This window comes from Gasterosteus aculeatus, chromosome X (assembly GCF_964276395.1).
Source record: "Gasterosteus aculeatus chromosome X, fGasAcu3.hap1.1, whole genome shotgun sequence".
Lineage (NCBI taxonomy): Eukaryota > Metazoa > Chordata > Actinopteri > Perciformes > Gasterosteidae > Gasterosteus > Gasterosteus aculeatus.
Genome location: NC_135698.1, coordinates 10748710 through 10765751, shown reverse-complemented (window position 1 = coordinate 10765751; position 17042 = coordinate 10748710). Strand labels below are relative to the sequence as shown.

The 17042-nt window shown below is 43.2% G+C and overlaps 3 protein-coding genes across 3 annotated transcripts; 1 reads left to right on the top strand and 2 right to left on the bottom strand.

Moving 5' to 3' along the window:
• Positions 1–15: 15 nt before the first annotated feature.
• On the bottom strand, positions 16–7568 carry LOC120809881 (diphosphoinositol polyphosphate phosphohydrolase 3-alpha). Its single transcript, XM_040164045.2, has 5 exons — positions 7206–7568; positions 3988–4098; positions 2944–2988; positions 2571–2658; positions 16–1684 (listed from the first exon to the last, which is right to left on the bottom strand). Exons 1-5 carry the CDS (start codon positions 7302–7304, stop codon positions 1458–1460), a joined length of 570 nt encoding a protein of 189 aa, XP_040019979.2. The 5' UTR covers positions 7305–7568; the 3' UTR covers positions 16–1457.
• A 1262-nt stretch (positions 7569–8830) lies between these two features.
• On the bottom strand, positions 8831–13424 carry LOC120809880 (ubiquitin-conjugating enzyme E2 N). The gene is made up of 4 exons (XM_040164044.2): positions 13269–13424; positions 10670–10916; positions 10164–10304; positions 8831–9963 (listed from the first exon to the last, which is right to left on the bottom strand). The coding sequence occupies exons 1-4, from the start codon at positions 13296–13298 to the stop codon at positions 9917–9919; spliced, it is 465 nt and encodes a 154-aa protein (XP_040019978.1). The 5' UTR covers positions 13299–13424; the 3' UTR covers positions 8831–9916.
• Positions 13425–14101: 677 nt separating this feature from the next.
• On the top strand, positions 14102–16933 carry c1qtnf13 (C1q and TNF related 13). The gene is made up of 2 exons (XM_040164034.2): positions 14102–14252; positions 15348–16933. The coding sequence occupies exons 1-2, from the start codon at positions 14210–14212 to the stop codon at positions 16427–16429; spliced, it is 1125 nt and encodes a 374-aa protein (XP_040019968.2). The 5' UTR covers positions 14102–14209; the 3' UTR covers positions 16430–16933.
• The last annotated feature ends 109 nt before the right edge of the window (positions 16934–17042 follow it).

Here is a 17042-nt window from a genome sequence, read left to right as displayed (position 1 = left end):
TACAATGGGGATGTCCAATGTACGTTTTATTAATTTATTATCCAAATGTTTTATGTACAACGCAATGGCACACAAGTCCAGTTACAAAGACGTTTTGCAAAAAAATACTACTATACTACTACTATATCTATAACATACACTGACAAAAGCAGTCAGGCAAGCGTTTGATTTCTGCTCATAGTTTCCCATTCATCAAGGGAGGGGTGTTTTTCCCTTTTGAAACATACATAAATACATGCAACACATCACTGAACATTCGTGTAACAATTCCTCCGACATCCAATTGTTCAAATCCAAACGCATCTGTATGTGAAGATTTCATGGCTTCCAGTAAGGCTGATTGGTGTCTGGTAGAAACTAAACACAATTTACTATAGTTTGTGAAGGCACTCTGACTAAAGCACAATTGTAATTCTCCAGGAATACAAAAAGGCCTTCTGGCCTTTGCACTTGATAATCATCGTGCCTTCTGCAGATATGTATCATTTCTTGTACGATGTGGTCTACTGTTGAACAGTCTTACTTTGGCTCATTTGCTGGTTTTGACTTGCTGACTGCAGGTCCGTTCCATGATGCGTGTATAACTACCACTCCGCTGTACTCTGTTCAATTTACCAGTCAGCTCAACACCATTGGCTAACTAACACACACACACACACACACACACAGAAAAGCTTGCTTGAAGAAGAATTTAAGTCTGCATTTCAGTGTGGGGGCTGCTATGAAGCCTGATCTACATGACATTACACAGTAACTAGTGATTAGAGAGAACACTGTGTGCAGTTGTAAACTGGTAATTGTAGAAGCGGTCATGTTGTTCACACTTATATAGCAAAGCAGACTTTGCCCTAAGCTCTATTTAGACAAAATAAGACCTGAGCTCAGGCGACATACATTTTTGCTTCCCAAAAGTGTCCCTGCAGTTCACAAGAAAAATGAATTTATATAAGTGACTAATGCACATCCGCGCCTCCTCAAAATAACTTGAGGGAAATTCATTTTGCACCGATTCATTGTGGAGGTATTACTTCCTGTGAGAGCAACAACTTCCCAAAGAAACAACCTAAATACTTGTGTGCACTGCTAGTCGAACATCCTGCATTAAAGACTAAACAGGACCCACGCTGTACAAGCAGCTCAATGAGAAAATCCATATAGAGCTGAATCCTTTTAAAAAAGGAATCGATCGCTCCATTAGCTGTTGATATTTTTTAAAAGATGTGCATCTTTAAAAAGATGGCGTTAAAAGATGTGCATCTTTAAAAAGATGGCGTTAAAAGATGTGCATCTTTTAATACGAACTGGAAAAACCTAAAAACAGGGTTCAAATCAACGTAAAGGAAGTCCATCCTGTACATAGTAAGAGGCTGCTTTTGTAACACCATCAACGCTTGAGTCTCTTCCAGACCTCCATCGCGTTGTTGTCTGATGAGAACTACTTGCTGCTGGTGGTGGTCCTATCGGTTGGAAAGATCTGACCCCTGTGTGGAGCAGACGACATAGCGAGGTGCGTTGTTGTCCGTCACTTGGGAGCTCGGGGTGTTGCCGTTGGACGGGCTACACGTCGAACCGCGGGGGGGGTCACAGGTGCTTCTGTGTCTTTGTAGGTACTCTGCATGGACGGGCTTGTGGCTCTGCAGCACCGTCAAGGCGTCGTCGACTTTGAACCACTTCCTCTTCCTTCCTGTGAAGATATTCAAGATGTGATCATCAGATGTTTGGTGTGGTCATTCTCCTTCCCCCGTTGAGTTAAGCGTAGATTTAGCATGATTTGTTAATAACACTGACATTCATAAGTAATGGTAAGAGTGCCGAAAAGACAACATGTTGCAAGACTTAGTATACTATATACTTAGTATACACTATATAAATAGTATACAACACGCACAAGAATAAAGTGTTCAGCGCACCTTTCAGCACTGAAGCCAGAGTGGAGATAGACATTCCTGACCTACTTCAGTTACAGTTTATGAAGTCCACATGTCACAAAACCGTTCTAAGAAAAGCACCTGACATAAACGCGCCATGGGCCACGTGAAACGTAAGATGGGAGTTTTTAATAATTCCAAACCTGGAATTTCCTCCAATTGCATTCCAAACAACATTATTATTATTATTGTCACGTTGAGGTACACTGGCCTTTAGTAGAGAGGGAGAATGAAGGATAAGGGGCCCAAACATTGCTCCCCTTTGTTATCAGACTAAACCCTGTCGTAATGAAGGGAGTAAATTATCATAAACACTTTTCTTCAGACTGCCAAAAGATTATCAACTGCTCACCTTTTGAGTAACTAAGTCTCAAGAAAAGCATTATATTTAAAAAGCATTCAATACAATAGGGATCACACGTCAACACAAATTACACATTACAGGCAACCGTATGTTTTATGATGAGGTAAAGTAAGCAATATATTGCTGTTGTGATCTATGCAATGATAGCATTCACGCACAAATGTTTTAATTTGCCTTAAAAACATAAACGTTTGGGTTTGATAACCTCACTTTAGTCTCAATAAACCCCTGTAACTAAACTCATTTGTTGCAAAGGGTTTTTACCCGCCGAGACATACCAATATTGACAGAATCCTCCCAGTCTTCCAGCGTTTCCGTCACTGTGAGGGTAAAGACGTACGTCCTGTGTTTTCTGTCTTTATTTTGCTGCAAAGGTTTAGTAGAAGATACTTCTTCAAATCTCAGCCATAAACTGAATAAATATAATGCAAACAAAGCTGTCGTTAACACAGGACTCAGTTCCCCTGCAGCCGCTGTGTGAACAAAGAAATCCTTCACACACACACACAGGCTCATTGTGAGCAGGAGGCATCAGTACAGGCACATCACAGCAGGGTTACCAGCTAAGCTGATACGAGATTTTAAATCAGCGTTATACCACGAGGTATATTATATATAAATGTCGGAATATAGAAGTTCTGACAAACTCACCTCAAAAATCCCTATGAGTCTGCCAAGTTTTCCCGTCACACCGGCCTGTTCGAACAGGAAGAAAAATAACCAGGGGTCATTCAACGTTTCACCGGTACCTTCCACCGTGACATATTTTCTTACCGCTCCAATGGTGGCCGCTCAAACGCCGCTTACTTTTAGAATTGTTGAGCTCAATTAGGACGTCTAGAACCAAGAGGGACCATTGCTGCCAAACTCATGCCCCCCTACTGATTGTATACAGTGTATCGTCATATTACACTGTTTCTGCAGTAAATATAAACAACATTAAATTGAACAAATGGACGGCATGTTTATTTTAACTATGTTTTCGTTTTCCAAGAGCAGTTTAACCACATTTGCAAATTTATTTAAATGTTGTGCGGAAAGCAGCTCCTAAATTTCCATTTTTTATAGCTTTGTGGAAAAATGGTCAACACACTTAATAAAAAGAATAACACAAGCGGCCGTCTAACGTGACGTTTTGAATTGTCACAGCGGTTGATTTGCAGCTCATCTATATTCAGGGTCATGTCTGGTCTGGGAGGCAGAGGATATGGGTAACTGGAAACCTTTCCCAAATGTCACTGACATACTTTAAAACTGTCAGCACACTTCTATTCAAGGCAGCGGCTCACAGCGCACTGCACTAAACTCCCAATACTGGTAATGTAATATTTATATCCCTCTGTATTTACTACAGTAAAATTGTTGATATAATCACCTTGTGTTTACTATAATGATCATGGGTGTCTTTGCTTTCAGCCTGACGAGATGAGATGGAATGAGATGAGATGTTATGGAAGGTCACAGGGTCGTAGCCTGTACGGCATCACTCTTATTCTTTCATTCTATGACAGCGTAGCTTGTGAAAGTAGAACAGTTGATCAGCTCACTCTCATTAGTCACATATTGGAATTTTTGAATTGTCCAGTGAAGTTAAACCTGCAAAAGCGGCGGTGTGGGCACTTGATGTTTCTACGGCCTTGTCTTTAAGTGGTGCTGACGAACAGCTCCATGAGGCTTTTCCGTGGATGAACTCGCCTCTTCGTAGACCTCCCTGACTGCGGCCCCACAGGGCTCCTCCTCGGGCTCCATTCCTCCTCCTGGCACGATCCACTGGTCTGGATGGCGGCTGCTGCTCACCAGCAGCACCTGCCAAACAGAAAGGCCCTTCGGGTCAACCCCGGCAGAGTTCGCAGTCCCAAAAACACGCCAACGGCTTGCCCATGTTTGGAGTCCGTCACCTCTTGGTGTCTGGTGGCGGCTCAGCGTGGTGCTCGTCATTTGTTAAACATCTCACAGGGCAGGCCAGGCATTCACTTCATTTACTTACTGCAAGATGAGCATGTCACGCTCTTTGCCACATAATTAAAACGGGGGAAGGAGAGAAAGGGACGGTTGATCAGCCCAACTTACAAGCGCGAGACACCTCTAGATGTACTTTTGCTGTATTAAGAAATAGACTTAAAGAGAGGGAGATATCTCTAAATCATGACAAAAAAAGCAACAGATGTACACTCAAATCAGAAATAATCAAAATAAAAGCCGCTAACTATGTTTAACTGACCTGAAACTACTTCAGTTTGGTCTTTTTTAAGCAGGGCGGCCGTCTAGAGATGCAGTCCCTTGACCTTAAACCCTTTTCTGGCCCCACACCAAGTTCACGTGTGAATAGTTCCCGAATCCTTTTGGACACGGGACACCAAAGTAATGGACCTCTTGACCTCAAAGGTATTTGTCACAACAAGCGGCTTACACACTCCATGTTATACTATAGGTGAACACGGCTGTCCCAGCAGGGGCTTCTCAGCGTTAAGACGCGTCTGCATTCCTTCCCGAGACCCGATAGCGAAAGCGCGGCAGATTTGTGAAGCGCACTAATGACAACATCTTCTTTGCTGTCAGAAGGTGGACTCTACCGGCCGCAAATCACCGACTGTAACGCGGCACTGTTGCCAGGTCAGGAATCAGAAAAAAAAAAAAGAACAAGAAATCTCAGGGAATTCATTCAAACATGACTTGGACGGTCGGTTCTTTTAGCTCATTCAGTCACACAAACCGATGACTCCCAACAAACTAAGAGTCCCCGTTTTCCTGCTCCGGGTCGTTGATATTGTTGCTTGAGGGGTGATCTGTTCTTGCGTAAGTTATTCTCAACACAGGCAGCTCTGTCAAGATTTACATATGGATAACAGGTAAAGTTAGAAGGTACAAGGCTGTCATGTGTTGTTAGGCCGAACATCAGAAAATGGGCTATTTTCTTTTTTTTTAGATGCCAAAAAGGATGCAAAAGAATCATTTCTTGAGGCATTCATGCTACAGTGAATTCCTAATTTAAAAGTAATTAAGCAACAGTTTTATGTTTTGTTGCCTCACAACATTTAGTGCAAGTAGATTTAAGTCGGCTTTTATGACAATAATGTCAAAGTAAAACAATCTGACCGCTACAAAACCATCTCAATGAAATCTAAATGTGAAATAGCAGCGTTGCACTGTATGTGACATTGATGAGGTGTGAAGAGTTTTCACCCGGGGGCACCGGGGGAGGGGGGGTGCTGTAGAAACACTGGTAGCTGTCTCACTGACACAAATCCACACAAACACAATGTAGGCACTTCAAGCAGCTACACACAAACAACAACAAAAAGCCTTCAAAAAACACTCGATCAGCAGTCGCCTCTCTGTATGAAAAGAGGAGAGCTTAGTGGAGGATGTTGATGACCCCGATGGGGATGAATAGTTCGCCACATAAAGTGAGGCGTATGCAATCGGAGCGTGAATGGTGAGAAGATCAGTGTGGCATGTGATGTGAGACCTTTCCATCCTCCTCCGTTGCAATCAACAATAATCAAAGTGACTTTCAACACATGTCAGTCAGCACTTTGTCCCTGACACCCAGAAGAGAGAGAGGGTGTGTGATGGAAATGGGGGGGGGGGGGGGGCAGGAAAGCAAATCTGTCAGGGGGCAGCAAGGGCCTCCACCTTGTTTCTATAAATTGCAGCTTGGTGTTTAGAACATGGTGCAAGCCAACCGGCCCCCGGTACCTCCCCCCCTATCACATGTTTTCCTCACAGGGGCCCACGTCACTGGGGAAACACAATCAGTTGAACCCTAACCCACAATGCACAACTTCCTCCACATTAATGGAGATGATAACAATCAGAAGCATCAAATTAAAATAATGCATGTTCTAGATCAGTGATTCTCAACTGGTGGGTCGCAGGCCTTTGCCTGGGAAAATAAAAATTAGAATTAACAGCTGGCTGTTTTGTTTTTTCATTAAACTTGTTTTTGTGTCGGCATACGTATTCTGTCTCCATACGATCTCAGGTTCAAACTGCATCATATTTTCATTAAATAAAGTTGAGAACTCGATTTGGGTCGCGGCTCGTCATCAAGGGGTGATGGTGGGTCCGGGAGCCAGACCAGTTGAGAACCACTGTTCTAGATAATGACTACGTGCTCCTTTTTAAGAGTTAACATTAGCGGCACAATGTTCAAGGCTGATCATTTGTAATGTAAAGTGTGCCAATAATATATATCACCATTTTAAATCATCTACCAGCTCTAAAATTAGCTGGCAGGATGCAGTTGGTCTGAATATTTGAGGTAACATATCCCGATCGACTGTCGACTGCATGTTTGAGTGGGTGTGTACAAGCTGAGCGAATGTCCTGTGCACACTCATTTTTCTGCAAGACTGATAATTTACCAGCTACACAACAATTAGTGAGGCAATTATTGGAACGCTCAATTGTGTGAGAAGCGCAGCAGCGACAGCGAGCAGGAGCTGCTTGGTGCCTGAGCAGAGGCTTGGTGATCCCAGTGTGTTGTTGAGATGGAGATTTACCAGTTCAACAACCCCCCATCAGCTGATGTCAATGCAAGTTAGAGAACAAACATCAACATGTGATCTAAAAGGCTCAGGCGCAACATTGAGGAACTGGCCAAACAAAATGGCTAATTATTGAAGATGCAGCGAGGTCAATGACGACACCAGCTCACGCTGCCAGCGCACAACCAGGGGGCCTTGTGCTGCGAGTTACATCTCCAGCACAGGAAATGAAGACGAGGCCCCCTGCTGAGAGCCGGTTACTATCAGTGGCAGCTTGTAACACCCTTTTTTTCTCTGCATTAGGTCAAATATTTTGGATTTCAGCCATGGTGTGTTCACCTCTGACCAACAGGTCAAATTAAAATAAAGTCCTGAGGCTCCTAAGGTTAGGGTCCATTGTGGAGCACGTGACGCCGCTCTTACCTCGTCCTCTTCTTCGTCTTTAAAACACAAACACGCCGCTCTTCTCTTGAACCCCTCGCCATCGTAAATCCGGGTCTGGTTGGGCTTAAACTTCATCATTTATGTTGCCAATCGGTCGAGTTCGTTTCTCTTTGTTTTAAGGTAAAGAGGAAGTGGGGGGGGGGGGTTGGGGGGGTCTGGATTCAACCAGACGCCGAAGAAGAAGTGTCTGTCCAAGAGACAATCCCACGGGAATATGCTCCCAACTTCGAGCCCCCCCGGCCGGCTATTAACGCGAGCGCCGTGCTCATTCATCCCCGAGCTGCGTCAGCTGGCTGGAGGCTGCAGGCCGCGTCCACGCGCACGCCCGCGCGCCGCCCCCCTGCGGCCGGAGGTGTCACCAGCTGATCTGAGATCTGCGCGACGCACTGCCGTACTTGCATAAAGTGTATCATAAAGTGCACGTGGCGGCTCGTGAGAAGTTTTAAAAGAAGACGTTTATTTCAGGAAGCATTCTTGAAAATTATTCTAAAATAATTCCGGTTGTGCACATTGAACTTGTTTTGTTTGGAAGGTCACAAAAAAAACAGAAGCAGATACGTTGACCCAACGTTTACATAAAACGTAGGAACTCTAACCCCCTTGCCCTGCATTTGCACAGCATTTATTTCAGAAATGAAATGGATTTAAAGCCGTTGAAAGTTAAGGCAGAATAAGCAAAACGAGGCTCGGGTCATCAGCAGCCTGGAGGAAACGTTCACTGGTTGTTTACAGCAGAATTCCTCTTGAAGAGCAGCTTCTCGTGGAGCTGCTGCTGGTGAAGCTCAAGGGTTCTCTCTAGTGGAGGTGGACAGTCTGTAAACCACAGGATTGTTCAAGGGAGGACAGGTTTACACGTGTTATAGAGAGACAACCATGTCTGATTGGCGTATCACAGGGAGACTTTCTGCAGAGTAATTGCTCAAATGACAGCATTGAAGGCGGAATCACTAAGAGTATAAATAAGCATGACTTTTATTTAACATTGTCATTTTTTTATGACCACTGCAGTAGCTTTCAGTGCATAAAGAGTCAACTTCAGTCTCATTAACATGGGAAATAGTGAAATCATTGGTAAAGAGATGTGCTTTGTCCATGTAATAGACCGGTGTCTATGGACAACATGGACATATTTAGCACACAGCAGGACTTGCAATCTCAAACTTCAGACATTAATCAACTGAACTGGGAAAGAACCGATTAATTCAATTACATTTCTTTCAGTAGTTAAGGTCATACTAGATTTAACAGGTTATCATTGCTTAGTACAAACTTACATATTCTCAAATTCCAACCATACACGTACATCCTTGAAGTAAAGTAAAGCCTTTCTCAGCAGTTGAAAGTAACAAATGTATAAAAATGATTTTCCAATTCATACCCACATATCAATTTATACTGTACTTGTCTCATCCACTACATTTATTAAGAACTATTATTTTGTTGCTGGTTTCTTTAATACATTCATTCAAGTGACTGAGAGACCAACTCAGCCACGATGAATCAGTCTTTTTCCGTCTGCACACACAAACCAAATCCAGAGAAAAGATCTAATCAGGAAAAATAAAGGACATACCTGTCCTGTAAAAGAATTATACAAAAGACCATTTACTTATCAACAGATTTTATTTACATAACAAAATATGCGGATGGGCTTTCATAGCATTTTCTTCCCATAATATTAGAAACAAACAGTGAATTGAATACAGATTTTTCAGCCAAAAAACAATAAACTTGAGAGTCAAATCCTTCTTTGAGCTTTTGAAGTTTCATCCCGTAAAAACTAAGCATCTCCTCTCACCAGTCCCTCAACTCCAAACGCGTCCTATTCAACAAACTCCTGCCATGAAACAAATGACAGATTAAATGTAACCAACCACGTTGTAAAAAAAAAAAAAAAAATGCCGTTGGAAGAAGTGAACCACAGTGTTGTAGAAGCACTGATGACACACAAGGGGAAGCAGAAAGGTTAGTACATGCATATAAAAAGGATGGGTTTGGCAATAAAACGCATGCTAAATTGAACACCGGCAATGTAAACCCTCCCCAAGCCTACAAAAAACGTTAATGTGACAGGCTTAGTTTACTTCTTAGTCATTGTTTCGTATTTAACACAGCCAGACGTGACTTAAAAGGAGAAATAGGACTACGATAGTTGAATGCATCCCGGCTACATCGCACAGAACTCTATTCAGCCTCCAGTGGAACGTCTGCATGTGATGGGCTAGCAGCAGTTAGCTGCTTTTAATAAACAAGTGACAAGAAAACTAAAATTAAAAGAAACGTAAAAAGTATACAATATTAGCCCCCCTCCAAACCCGTTCCACTGCTCCAGTACCTCCAAACCTACCCAAACTCCCCCAAAATGAGAACTGGATGACCCCTTTAAACCTTTAACTTGCTTGTTGAAGCTTCAGTTGGCGAATGCTTTCAAAAGCCAATGGGCAAAGGAAGCCTGGTGCGTGTAGACCTCTGACCCGGCATTACATGGTAGTGGGTTCGGACAAAAACAAGTCCTTTCATAGTCAGTCTTTAAATCACCAATTATCAGTCGTTGCTTTTTTCATTTACAATATATTCAGGTTTATAATATATGTGCAAGTATACTTAAGCATGTGTCCTTTAAATGAAGTAGGAAGAGGTTTTGGCAGAACATAAGTTTTGTTCACATGACTTCCACTCGCTGGGCTGCTCTACAAGTCGTTTTGGTTTCCGGCATAAAGCCTGGTCCATGACTTGGCTGTGAAGTAAAAAAACAAAAAGAGAAAATCAACATAAGTTATGTATATCATACCTGTTTGGCACTTTTACAAAGACAGGTTTATTGATTGACCCCTGAACCTGTAAGTGTATTTACACTGAATATCCCTGCGACCTAAATAGCAGAGGGCAACAAGAGCTGGATGGACAGGCGTGACAGAACCAGGCGGTAGCTCTCACCGGTTTCTATGGCTTCAACTTCACTGGACTTCCACTTCTCTGCGACGTCATTTGCAAGGGGATCATCCGGGTTGGGGGCGCTTAGCAACGCCTGGATTGACAGCAGCACTGTGCGAATCTGCAGAGCCGGCGACCATTTATCTGAGGGATCATTAAGAATAAAAAGACATTAAAAAAATCGAGACAGAGAAAAAAAAAAAGCAGGAGGGGGAATAGTGAGTTTTACGCTGCAGGGGGGATTAAAGAGACGGCGCTTTTATCCGGTAGAAGTGGAACAAGGGGGCAAGTTAGGGCTCACGAGTGCGCTGAACAAGGCCCTTGATCTTTAGAGCAAACTGGAATTGGAAAAGCCCTCGCTTCATTCACAAGCCGAACATCAGAGAACACAATACACACAGGCCTGAGAGGGAAAACAAACAGCTTTTGTCGGTTGAAAACTGGCTCTTTATGCTAAAGCAGGATGCAAACCACACACGGCTGGTCAGGCATACACATTCATGACTTACCTTTCAAAATGTCTAGACATATTCTCCCCAGCTTGTCTACATTGGGATGATATATTTTGGTCATGAAGCGTACTTTCGGTGCGGCCATGGGATATTCTTCCGGTAAAAAGAGCTCGAGTTTAAACGTCCCGCCCTCGAAAGGCGAGTCCTGAGGTCCAGCAATGACCACATGAAAGTAGCGGGCGTTGCATTCATCTGGCTCGGCCTTGATGCCCGGCACCGGCTCTGCAATCAGTCGTTGAGTTTCCTGCCACACAAAAATAAATTGTTGTTGTTGGTGGTGTCCCCATGTTGCAAGTTGCTGCCAAGGGGCTTTAAAATTGCACTCCAAAAAGAAGCGGTAGCTCCCAAAATGAGGCCCCTTTCAGGAAGAAATGAGTTTGCCCGGAGGAATGCGTGAACACTACATTTCAGTAGAGGGAGGCAGCTCCGAGTGCATCGAATACTTTGAAAGATGCAGCACAGAGCATCGCTCATAGCACACAAGGTTAACTAAGGAGTTAAAAGGGTATGAAACGTATGCATATCGACTATTGCGCTTTAGTTCACTAATCGGCGAAAAACAGCCAACAAGCTCTACATTTTATTTAGGAAAACATCCTCAGGAATTAACATCTGCAAAATGTGTTGACCAAACTGTTTGAATGATTTCCGAAGGAGAGCTGCATACAAGTGGTGAGTCACTACTATTCTCACGGTGGAGATGTGGCCATCTCACGCAGGGCGGTGCCTTTGACCGCAGTACTGGCTCAGCGCTGCGATTCTTAAGAGGTGGCGCTGACTCGGCACCACGGGAGACAATCACTTTCATTCCCCTCGGCCACTGCAGCGAGGCCTCTCTCCCAATTCACAGCGGCAGCCAGGTGACCTACAAAAACATGCATTTACCATAAAAGAAAAGCATCTTGTGGTACGCGAGAGGCAGCGCGATTGATACACCTGACTTTGCCTTTAACAGGAAAACAGCATAACATTTCCAGAAATTACAGGGTTCTTGACTCTCAAACGTGCACACTGCGATTATTCTTTTATTGAATTATTTTACCCATTTGGAAATCTTGATAGTACCTCTTTTGCCTAATTGCAGTTATGCGTTATTAGATGCATTACAACGGAGAACAATAAATAGCAACTGCGGAGGAAAACATCAAATAAACTTGCCAACTTGGCACTTGTCTTTGCCATTCTTCCCCTGAATGAAACAGATTCCTGAAATGTTTCAGATAGCTCACAGACAAAACCATGCAGTGAAAACACAGACGGGAGAGGGGCTCCCGGCCCCAGTCACACGCTCCCAGGGCTCAAGGGCTGCGTGTTATCAGTACTGTTCCCAGCCCTTCCACCTTTTCCCACCCACACTAATGCGGGTGGGCGCTTACTCACCCACCTGTGCAACCTTCTCTGGAAGAATACGCTTAATAGAAAATATAACAGTACAGAGAATGCATAGTTGTCATTGGTCAATTTGCAGCGGGGGAACTGTAGGGTTCTCCAAAGAAAACAGTCTGAGGTTTGTGTAATGCTCGACTATCAAATAAAAGCAACTAGAAATCAAGTAAGTAGAACACTCTTCATCAGAAGATTACAATAGTGGCTGCTGGTGGAAACAGTATCAACGTGGTGGGACCGTTTGTTACTACAAATACACTACAAAAACAAAGTGCAGTGCACTGCAGGTGGGAAATGACATATTCAAATGCTTTAATATTCAAAGAAAACCTGTAATTGTCATCATACTGGTTGTTTAATTATACCTGTATTCAGCCACTGTCTGCTGAATAAAGCACATTTCAACATTATGGTGAATCCCCCCGTGTCAGCCGATGACATCCACACACACGGCGTCCAGAAATAAACTGGGACACATGCACATTGTCCACATGTACATTTATAACGGTTATTAATAATTGATTGATCCACCGTCATGACGTAGAGAACCCGGAAATGCAAGAAATCTGGATTTCAAAGTAAGAGACCCTCAGTGGGCTGTATCACGCTGTTCAACACAGCACATGGAACCAATTCAGCAGCTTCTTCAGTTTGCTGAGCAAATCATCTTTGGTTACTAACTTACTGGGCTGATGTTTCCCCGTGAGGTCGGGGGTGAAAGTCTGCCCCGCAAGTGAATTCTGAACGTTTCCTAACTTCACGTGTGCTTAAATAACGCATAACACCAGGGATGCGAGGCTATCTTTAGCTTATTCCGGTTTTAGATCATTCGCACGCAAACAAGGCTTAATAAACTAGCTGGTTTTAGTATGGTTAGCTAACAGAGGAGCTCGCCAATTAGTCAGTAATCAAAACGTGATCAGACGCAGTTTCACAACACTATTATTTGACATGAACAGCATTTAAAAAAAAAAAAGATACAAAAGCACATTTATCCGCCTGCGTCTCATAGCGTTGGTGTTTAAATAACCCTCCGTGCATCCAGGCACAGGAGATAAACGCAAGTTATTTCGGTATTTTAGCAAACCGTTAACGTTAGCGAGCTGGACGTTCACCGCGGAGCCTTTAGGAGCACGCACGCGCACCTCCGAGGACCGTGTGTGTGTGTGTGTGTGTGTGTGTGTGTGTGTGCTGCTATGTGAAATATTACCTTAGAAATCCTGCGGGGCAGCCCTGCCATCTTGTTTTGACGTTAAATGCGGGTGTTTCGCTCTCGACGGAGGCTCCTGCGCGTCGCTGGCAGCGAACTCACGTCTTCCGGGTTGTCTACGTCATGACAGTGGACGCAGCTGATGGAGAGAGGCGCTTTTATGAATGTGCAAAGAGAAAAAGCGTGTTCCTTTCTTTTAAATTCTGCATTAGACAGGATTTACAGAAATATACCCGAAAGTTTTGCACAAAATATATTAATAACAAACGTGTATCATTTTCTTCAGATTTTGATGTTCTTTCAGATTGAAGAAGACATGACGTCGATTGGAACACTTGCAATAACAAAAACATTCAACCGTTTTTTGTCATTTTTAGCATCACTTTAACATTAAAGAAGTGATTGGAATAATTTAACACACACTATTTGAACTACAGTTAGAAAGTCCTTTTCTGAGGGACTCTCAGCATTATGTAACCACTATTTATACCCTCCAATAGTTAGATTCTCCTATAGCGGATGAATTCTGTTTATTGCAGTGCTGCTTGAGAACAGCAACTGAGAAGGAAAACTCTTAAATGATTATTTATTTTCAACACGAAAGTTCACTTTGCCCCGTTTATCTCAATTGTTTGCGTGATTTGGAAGCAAAGGTTATCAAAAAGCCGAAACATTTTGTGTAACTACTCCATCTGTCGTAGACACAACAAAGCACGACTCAGACCTTCCACTTCCACAGGCCTATAAGCTCATAAAGCTGTATTTTCACTTTCTATTGCTCAGCATGGTAAACAGGAGGTATGCTTGCAGGGGGCTTGGAGCTCCTCCTCCTGATGTTTTTGGATGGACAGAAGCTTTTGTCCCCTCGGTGGCGAGGCCTGCTACACGAGCATTAGCAGTGGAGACAACTAACGGGAATGATATTTTAAAAGCTGTCTTAGATGAAGTCCAGCATGCAATTTCTAATCAACCAAAGACCAACAGGTGGGTTTGATGCTTCTGTTGAGAATGTGTGTTTAAACAGAAGGGGAAAAAGTATGCTTGATTTATTTATTTTTTGTCTTGGCAAAGGCATAGTAAATTATACCCTCTGAATACTTACATACTTAATGTTATTCGCTGATGTATTTCTTTGTGGTTTATTAATAGCATCACAAATGTGTATTAAAGTAAATCAGGATATGTTATGTTATACTGTAGATTGTTTAGAAATGTTAAAATCTTATTTTGAAAATTGTATTGCAACCTGAAGGAAACAGTATCTTACTCATACAGGTATTCTTTGGCCAATTCCATCACAGTTTAAGGATAAATAACTATATTAGTGTTGTGTAAAATATGTAAATTACACGCAACAAGCTGTCAAGTGTAAAATCTAAGCCTTTAATTACTGCACACATCTGTCCCGTACAGGTGCAGGTTTTCTGCTCATTTCGTCGTGATCATAGAAGTTTCTAAAATTGGAGCGCCTACCTCTACTAGTAATTAAGTTTGAGATGTTAATAACTTTCTCTCTGTATTAAGGTATAATAGTTGTAAATGTAAACAAAGTCCACAAATAACATTTAGAAACTACAATTTCTCATATCAATTTGCACATGATAGTAATAACAACAACTGATATTCGGAAAATGATGGAAGTGTTTTATTAGGCACTGCGCCGACCGAACCAATCACCCAACGTTTTCCATTGTTCAACACACACAGGAACAGACGAAGCGGCAGCTAATCGAGTCCTTTCTCTCAGTGCACAGACAGAACAGACAAGATCCGTCACATCAGCGCTGATGCTCAAGCTCAGCTTGATTGGAGTGGCAAGATTTATATTGACATGAATTGGCAAGACTTTCTTAGCAACTTGGAGTGTTTTACATGTGTATTTTGGATTAACATATGTTAATGTGTCTGAGATTTATACTGTAATCCATTTATGGGTCCTGACCACCTGGTTGTGAATTACATGAATTAACTTTTTTGTACTGTTAATGAATCTGAAACATCCAACTTTGTTTGCGTAACTTGTTTGTCTAAATGTCATTTCTTTCATTTTCTTTTCTTCCTCGTTTTTTTTGTTGTTAGCCCAGGGGAGCCCGCGCTGGTACCTGGTGTGTGCACTCATCACGATCGCCTGCTCTGGACCAGTTTCGCCTCTTCATGCCCCTCCGGCGACCCCGGATCTCCGCTCTGCTTTCTCTGCCACCCGCACCAACAGCGTGATCGGCGGCAAGCAGAAGGAAATGACCTTCGACAGGCTCATGGTCAACATCGGAGGGGACTTCAATCCGGACACTGGTCACTTCCGCTGCCGTGTCCCTGGGGCTTACTACTTCTCCTTCTCCGTGGGTAAGTTTCCGAAGAAAATGCTTTCCGTGATACTGGTGAAGAACGGAGAGGAGGTGCAGGCGATGGCGTACGACGACTACCGCAAGAAAGGGAGGAAACTCCAAAGCCAGAGTGTCATGATCAGTTTGAAGGAGATGGACACAGTGTGGCTGCTTTTACAGCAGAATCCCCAATACGCTTCGTACAGCAATGCCGGCCCTTACATCACCTTCTCTGGATATCTTGTCCTTCCTGATGTTTTTCCTAACAGCTACGTCAGCAACCTGGTGGCGACACCACCAGGGCTGTCCCAATCAGTGCCGTCCCATCCCAACTGCCCCCCCCAGTCTGACCCCTCGGCCAGAGGTCAGAGGTCAGAGCAGCCCCGGTCTGCCTTCTCTGTGGCACGGACCTCCACACTCATGGGTCAGAACATCAGGCAGCAGGACAAGTCACCTTTGACCTTTGATGTGGAGTTCGTCAACATCGGGGGGCATTTCAACCAAACCTCGGGCCTGTTCACCTGCCACTTCCCGGGCGCTTACTTCTTCGCCTTCACCGTGGGGAAGCACCCTCGCAGGGCCGTTTCCGTGAAGCTGATGACGGGGAAGGGGGAGGTGCAGGCGATGGTGTTCGACGAGGACACGTCGAAGAGAAGGGAGATGCAGAGTCAGAGCTTGCTGCTGTCTCTCCGCCGGGGCGACAGTGTGTGGCTGTACAGTCAGCAGGATGAGCGTTATGCCGTGTACAGCAACCAGGGGAGGTACACAACCTTTTCTGGCTTCCTGGTTTATCATGAAGCAGAACCTGCCTCCACTCAAGACGGAGCCGCCCTCTGATTGTCTCATACCTTTGTAACACATTCAACATTTTACATTGTAGAAAATCGTTAGAGCATGTTTTTGACTTATCTTCAGTGAGTAACTCCATATATTTGTTGCCAAATTACTCCAATAGAGGGCGCTATGATACAATTATGGATACTAACCAGCCTGCAACAAGGTTTTTTTCTGTTCTTTTAAGTGAAAATAGCTGAAAGAAATCACTAAATGTGTTGGATGAAAATGATTCGTCGGTAAAATAAAACAATTATAGTATTTACCATTTATAATGATTTGTATTCAGATGTTTTAAAAAGCATTTTTTTACGTTTAAAATATTGCATACCAAAGAATATTATGTAAATGATGTATAGTTTATCAAAATGTTCTTACTGTAAACATGATATTCAGAGGCATATCATGGTCATGTAAGTGGTGATAATAGTGATAATAGTACTTTTATTTTGTAGAGATAAATCTCTGTCTCATTTCAAACAAAATAAATGAATATGCTTCATTGAATTTGAAGTCTTTCCAGTTTATTTTAAATGCAATGCTAACAGTACATACGGTTGACATGTACAGCTGTCGCCACTGATGAGCTTCATTCCCTCAGCATAGTTCTGAAAAC